Here is a 7,931-nt window from a genome sequence, read left to right as displayed (position 1 = left end):
TCCTATAATAGCACATGTTAATTTGAAATAGTGCATGCTATTTAAAAGAATGCATGCTCATAACGAAGAGAAGACGCAAAATAAAATTTCCTGGAATGAAACAAAATACATAAAAATAAACCAGAAATGATATGCAAGACAAAACTTCTAATCATTTCTATAGCGCTACTAGATGTACGCAGTTCTGTACACATTTTTTTTAATGCAGTTACTTTTTTTCTGTCCCTAGTAGGCTCACAATCAAAGGTGGGTTTTTTTTTGGTACCTGGGGCAATGGAGGGTTAAGTGACTTGCCCAAAGACACCACGAGCTGCAGTTGGAATCAAACCCAGATCCCCAAGATCTCAGCTCACCACACTAACCATTAGGCATTTTCAAAAAAATGTCTGAGGGCATAAATGAATGGAGCAAATTTTGGCTGGTTATTTCAACCAATGAGTCAATATTCAACCTGCAGCAGTCAGTGTTTTGGTTGGTGGCAATTTTTTTTTATATTCAGTATCTGTCTCTGGACACTGGCCAGCACTTAATATCCAAGTATAATGGTTAGCACTTCCTATCTGCATACTGGTGATATTCAGGCTGATACCTGGTTAAATAACTAAGGGGCCCTTTCACCGAAGGGCTGCTGCGTGGCATATCGGAACTACTGCTGGCCTAACATGGCCGCCAGCGGTAGTTCTGCTTCCAGTGTGCGGCATTTCCAGCACTGTCTGGAACATTTGCTGCTGGGTTAGCACGGGAGCCCTTACCGCCACCTCAATAGGTGACGGGAAGGGCTCCCCCGGAAATGGCCATGCAGCGTGTAAACTTACCTCACGGCTATTTCTTTGTTTTAGCTTTTTACCCACTGCGGTAAAAGGGGACTCGGTGCACAGCAAAACCAGACACTGTCACTACCACAGGTCCCCTTTTTACGGCAGTTTGGTAAAAGGGGCCCCTACATAAGGTTTGGACAGTTTCATATTTATTTATTTATTTATTGCATTTGTATCCCACATTTTCCCACCTCTTTGCAGGCTCAATGTGGCTTACAATACATCATGGATAGTGGAAGTAAGAAGAGAATAGATATTTGGTATTACAGATGGAGTTTGGGTTACATGGTAATGGAATACACTATAGTAATATAACAGAAGGCATTATTAAACATTTCTGGATATATGTGGGGAGTTTCACATGTGTTGATCTCTGTGGTATATCTTGTCAAAGAGATGGGCCTTCAGTTGTTTTCGGAAGTTGGTCAGTTCATAGATCGCTTTTAGGCTTTCTTGCTGTCTTAATTCTATCTAGGCAGTTACTTGGTTAGGGGTCGTAATATGGCTGCTAACTGGGCATCTCCTAGCTGCACCCACTTTGGCTCTGGAACACCCTGACACTGCCCATACTAGCCCTGCTGTATATTGGCCCCCAGAGATGCAAACGGTATCGCAATTTTAAAATGTGTGGGAGAAACACAAAGGAATCTTGTCTAGAAGGAATGGATCCAAAGAAGCTTAGAGGAGGTTAGGTAGGAAAGTCAATGCTGGGCAGACTTCTATGGTCTGTGCCCTAATTGAGGTTGAATGGCAGAGGCGTAGCTAGGTGGGTCGCCAGGGGAGCGACTGCTCCCCCAAACAGACTTCCTATGTTGACGGCTCCTATTTTTCAAGTGATCTGTCACATGAAAAATATGCACCGGTGCCATCGGCAGTCCGCTCTTTACTCCCCCGATGCCTCTCCACTCCCCCCCCCCCCCCCCATGCTTGAACCTGGCTATGCTTCTGCTGAATAGATTTGGATGGGCTGGAGTGGAACTTTTCAAGGGCTTTACCAACTTCAGATATTTTAGGCCAGTGCCAGGCAAACGTCTATGGTCTATGCCCTAAAAATGGCAAGAATGAATCAAGATCAGATATACACATGATGTATCACATAATACCATATGTAATGAGTTTATCTTGTTGGACAGACTGGATGGACTGCCATCATCTACTATGTAAATATTTTTGTCTAATCTGGATGGGTAGTTTTAGGAGGCAAAAAATTGTCCCTATAAAGCTAACTAGTGTTTGAAATTAGCACTAGTGGACTAAGTCCATTCAGAGAATTTTCCCTCACCCAATGCTGGTAAACCACACCTCCCTCTACAGTTCACAGATCAGTTATCACAAATCCCCTCCTACCTCCAATCAGAGTTTACAAATCAATCACCGTGAATCCCACCTGATGCACAAGTATTTAGAAACATTGAGCATAAATCCTTCAGTCCCCCAACCTTCCTTCTACCCTTAGAACCAACCAAAAGCACCTCTTTGCCGTGTCAAGAAAAGATCATATGCTTAATTGCTCCAACTAACCATACAGAGTTGCTCAGCTTGGTAATAGGGCACCTTTGGGCAGGGAGATTCTATGGGGATTGAGGGATATGTGTTCAATATTTTTTTAAAAATTGAATGGGAGGGGTGATCAAGACCAGAATCCATGGAGTGGAGGAGTGGCCTAGTGGTTAGGGTGGTGGACTTTGTTCCTTGGGAACTGAGGAAGTGAGTTCAATTCCTACTTCAGGCACAGGCAGCTCCTTGTGACTCTGGGCAAGTCACTTAACCCTCCATTGCCCCATGTAAGCCACATTGAGCCTGCCATGAATGGGAAAGCGCGGGGTACAAATGTAACAAAAATAAATAAATAAAATAAATGGTGACCTATTTGTATATTCTGGCAGGAAGAAGGAAGGGAATTCCAGCTTCAGACACAGGAAAAGTAGATAGATTTGTTAGCTATCCCTAAGTTTTCCCATCAAATTTAGGTGGCTAGTGCTGAAAATATATACTGGTTGTCTTACCTTGTCCCCTGCTCTAAAGCCTGCTCCTAGGCAGTGGCGTAGCAAGGGCGGGGTGGTGGGGGCGGTCCACCCGGGTGTCAACGGGTGGGGAGGTGCTCTGTCCACCCCCCCCCCCCCAGTGCGCAGCGCCTCTCACTCCCCCCGACAGTCCCCACCTGCCTACCAGCTGAGCTCCGGCCAGCACCTCCAATCTGCAGCGCTGCTGACTTTAAATGAAGAAAACCGTCTCGTCGTTGGCCCTTCACTCACTGAGTCCCGTCCTCGAGGAAATAAGAAGTTATATCAGAGGGTGGGATTCAGTAGTGAAGGGCCAACGACGAGACAGTTTTCTTCATTTAAAGTCAGCAGCGCTGCAGATTGGAGGTGCCGACCAGAGCTCAGCTGGTAGGCAGGTGGGGACTGTCGGGGGGAGTGAGAGGTGCTGCGCCGGGGGGGCGGGGGTTAGGGTCTACGCCAGGGGGGGTGCCGACACCAGGGGGGTGCCGTTCCACGCCGGGGGGGCGCCGTGTTGCACTGCACCTGGGGGGGTGCGCGCAGCGGCGATCCGCCCTGGGTGTCAGCCAAGCACGGAATGCTACTGCTCCTAGATCTACTCAAAAATTGCCACATCATAAGGATGTGTATTCGTTAGTGTACATTCTGTTTATTAGGTTAATTTAAAATGGACTGTGTCGCATTAGCGCAACATCAGCCGCTGGCACAGCTTAGTAAACAGGGGAGTTAGTGCATGCTAAACTGATTTAACACAGACTACCTAAACATTAATATTCATTAAATCAATTAGCAAATGTTAGATCAAAGGCCTGCTAATATTTATTTAAACAAATGTGCGAGACAAACAAAAAGCAGTCAAAAATCAGAAAAATAGTCCAAGGAAACTGACAACAAATGGCAATTTTTGCCTTGTGCATATTCTTACCACACAGTGAAATTGAACTAGATAAAATTTAACTGCTCAGTTTCTTTGGCAAATTTTGGATTACACTTTGGTCTGTCCTACCCATTACCCAACAAGAGAGACACAAACATCCTGTAGCTCATTAAAATCACTTGGGAACGCAATGCATCCTCTGCCAGTATCTTGGGTTCAACTCAGCTGTCATTTTGCAATCTATAAAACTCAGCGAAGCATGGGCTGTATTCTCTGGCATAGATTAAATCTTTTCTGAGTCATACTCAGCATAGATGGTGCTTCCCATCTGACACCTCAGTTCTCCATACTCGATTGTTATCTTTTGATTTTGCTCAACAGTGAGCTCTACAGGTATGATGACGGTGACCGCCTTCTTCATCACTGTAATGGTGATCTTGGTGTGGGGTGGGATCTTAGCTGGTAAAGTGAGCTGAAACCTATCTCTTTGGGTGACTGTCTCTGATTTCCCCTTTTCAATACTGATGGAATTTGAAATCTTGATGCTTACAGATGGAATTAGCATCAACTTAAACTCTACCCCAGCTTCAATGGTGGTTGTGTTGCTAAATTTAAAATCATAAGTGACAGATGACTCATACTCTTTAGAGCGTGAACTGAACTCCTGCTCAAAATCTGATCTGTTCACCCCAATAAACTCATCAACCATGAAGCAAATCTCATTTTCCTTCTTCATCTTATCCCAAAGCACATTGGATTTCACAATGGCACACCCAGCCTTCAAAGGTCGGAGATAGGAAACTTTGTCATTAAATCCAATTTTGCCATAGTCTGCAAACCTTTCCCCAGCACGAGCCAATATTCGCTGTCCTCGTCTGTTTGCATTTTCATACAGGATCCATGCACCTTTCTCAACAATATGAGAAGATGCCATAGTATTAAAATTTCCATAACACAGGTTAGTCTCCTCTGTAAATGTCTGATTTTTACCTTTATAGTTTGGGTGCTCATATATTGTGATCTTAGGGTTTCTCAGATCATCAGTGATCAGCTGCAGTGAAGATATAGTGTCATGAATCTCAATATTTGAGTACTCACCTTCTTCATATTCTCGCAGCCATCCACCAAACTGTATGTGCTCATAGGCAATCCATGGCTGTCCAATGACTATCAGTGAGCAAATGCAGTCATTGAAAGAGATTTCCCTAAGATCTTTAACATCAGATATGAACTCTCTCTTTAGCCCTTTGAAATCAGGGAACTCATAGACAACAATCTTGTTCACCTTAGTTGGAGTGACGCTCATAGTGATCAGTTAGAATTCTCTGAAAATATATATTGAAATATTTTTCTCCAAAGAGATGTAGCGGTTCTCTGTTGTAGGATAAAAAACAATGAAAACGTAATTACTGTCAAAGAAACAGAAAAACAAATATCAAATACTCATAAATGATGTCATCATAAACTTAGGGTCCTGTTTACTAAGGTGTGTTAGTGTTTTTTGGCACGTGCTAACCATGCAGGTGCCCATAGGAATATTATGGTTGCCTACATGATTAGTGCGCAGTAAAAACGCTAGCGCGCTTCTAGTGTGGCTTAGTAAACAGGGCCCTTAGTCTGTGATTTTTATTCTGGGAAGGGGGTAATGCTTGGGAGGCTTCAGATGATTCACACTGCAGCAGTGCACAACTGCTTCTTTCCATTCACCCAAAGAAAAAGTAAAAGGAGAATGACAAAATGAAAAGTAGAAACTAAAGGAAAAAAATGTAGGAACAAACAAAAGGGTAACACTGACCCACTTAGGGGGTAAATCCACCCAGTGTCAACAAGGACCTGAGGGAAGGAGGCATCCTAAAAAAGGAAAGAAAACTTTTTTCCTAGGTTTAATATCCTTCTGCCATTTTCTGCAGTTACTTTCTCGCTGGGCTGTGGTTTACATCACATTATGAAAATTAGTCCCCTGGTGGAACACATTGGTCTATTTCTGATGTATTTCTGTCTGAGCCCAGTTTTACATAGAACAGAGACATCAGCACATTGAGACACTTAGGTGGGGACATGGTCAATTCTGGTGATATTTCAGAAAGGGATCTGCCGACCTAGAACCTTTTCTAAAATACACGCAGGGTGCAAGTACAGCAGAAGCAGCCATTTTACACAGATCCATGTGGAAAAAATGAATGGCACGGACCCTGCTCCAGCCCCATCCAAGCCATACCCAAACTGCATCCCCTTGGGTTTCCATATGTAAACAGCGGCTTTATGAAATTGCTGATATTTTTGTATAAAAATCATGATGAATAGGGTTTCTAAAATAATGAGATCAAAACTGAGAGGCCAGGTATCACAACCCCCAAGGAAAATGAAGCCACGTGACACCAGAGCTCGGAAAGATGCAACTCTAATAAAATGCTCACATTTATTTTTCCTTAATTTGTTAAAAGTCCAAATTATGGAGAAATCCACATGTGTTTCTTAATACAAAGAATATTATCTCTCTAAGCTGTAGAGGGGCATTTTTGAAAAGGCCATCCAAGTCCGAATAGAGACGCCAGCTGATAATGTCAAAAACAGCTGTCCATCTCACACGTATTTTCCAACAGGAAATATATCAGGATTTAGCCGGTGGTGGGAGGCGGGGCTGGTGGTTGGGAGGCGGGGATAGTGCTAGGCAGACTTATACGGTCTGTACCCTGGAAAGGACAGGTACAAATTAAGGTAAGGTATACACAAAAAATGGCACATGTGAGTTTGTCTTGTTGGGCAGACTGGGTGGACCGTGCAGGTCTTTTTCTGTCGTCATCTACTATGTTACTATGGACATCTGTGTGCTGAAGACATACAGCATGGACAGCAGTTTTATAAACTGGAACATCCAACATATGAATGGCAAAAAAGCAAGGACAAGGACATCTGTCTGCCACCATTCTTAGAAGAACGGCCACACAGATGTCCCTACAGAGTACAGGAGTAGCCTAGTGGTTAGTGCAGTGGATGTTAAACCAAGGTCCCTAGGTTCAATTCCCATTTTAACTCTTATTTTGTAATTGTGAGCCCTCCGGGAACAGAAAAATACCTACTGTACCTTAATGTACACCACCAATAGCCTTCAGGCATCCAGTTTTTCCGACATCAGTACACAGCTGTGGAACGCACTACCAAAAACTGTGAAAACCACCTATGACCGCCTCCAATTCAGAAAAAAATCTAAAAACCCACCTGTTCCAAAAGGCTTACCCCCCCGACCCAACTTAAATGCCTGAAATCAGAGACACTACACCACCACAGTTCGTATTGATCACCAAACAATCTCATCTGTTCTTGCTATCCTCTATACGGCCCCACCACATGTTCCTTCATGTGGTTCCTACCCTTCCTACCCCAACTTAACCATTATCTGTAGTTGCTTTACTCCAGAGTCTATTAACACCTCCGGTATCATGTAAGCCACATTGAGCCTGCAATTAGGTGGGAAAATGTGGGGTACAAATGTAACAAATAAATATATTTAGGTACAGTAGGGGGTCAATATTCAAAGCGGGGCAGGAGCCTAAGTGGGGACATTCAGCAGCACTTAACCAGAGAGTGCTGCTGAATATCCCCACAACCACCCAAACCAAACGTGGGCAGGTCAGGGGCGGTGCAGGGGGTGGCACAAAGGAGGATCCTCAGGTTATATGGGTGCCAACAATATTCAGTGCTCAAAGCTGTCCTAAATAAGGCTGCTTAGCTATGTGGGTGTGGGCACTGAATATCAGGCTGGCACCCACATCAATTTTTAATCCCCCAAGCCCACTCTCACCTCACCCAACAATATCCCCTCTTTCCCTTCCCCAGCAAGACCCCCCACCCCCCAGTCATCTAGGTAGGTGGAAAAAAAAAAGAGCTTGAAGTGAGCCCTTATGCTAGCCTGAACCCAGATTCCAATCCCAGATGGGTAGGTTCTGTGCTGGAACCAGCAGGTGGACAGCCCAGTTCTTCAACTGCAGTGACCAACGTTCCTCAGGAGTTGAGCCCCTGAGTGCGGGCGGCCGACAGGACTTGAGACAGATCTGGACTAAGTAGGCAAGAGACTGAGGGTTCACCGGAAGTGGAGTCGGAAGCCTGGGTGCTTGGATGAGGGTTCGCAAGACTGAGTAGGACGGATACTGCGGGAGACGTTTGGAAGCAGTTTCAGAGGAAAGGCCTGCATGTATCTAACTGAATCGAAATGTCCAGAATGAGCAAGACAAAGGC

At 44.5% G+C, this 7,931-nt stretch overlaps 1 protein-coding gene across 1 annotated transcript; it reads right to left on the bottom strand.

Annotated features, from left to right (window-relative positions):
• Positions 1-3,978: 3,978 nt before the first annotated feature.
• On the bottom strand, positions 3,979-5,001 carry LOC115458754 (epidermal differentiation-specific protein-like). Its single transcript, XM_030188567.1, has one exon. It carries the CDS (start codon positions 4,999-5,001, stop codon positions 3,979-3,981), a length of 1,023 nt encoding a protein of 340 aa, XP_030044427.1.
• Positions 5,002-7,931: the final 2,930 nt, after the last annotated feature.

This window comes from Microcaecilia unicolor, unplaced genomic scaffold, assembly GCF_901765095.1.
Source record: "Microcaecilia unicolor unplaced genomic scaffold, aMicUni1.1, whole genome shotgun sequence".
In the NCBI taxonomy this organism is placed as follows: Eukaryota; Metazoa; Chordata; class Amphibia; order Gymnophiona; family Siphonopidae; genus Microcaecilia; species Microcaecilia unicolor.
Note: the sequence above shows the minus strand (reverse complement) of the source record. Positions and strands in the feature narration are given on the sequence as shown.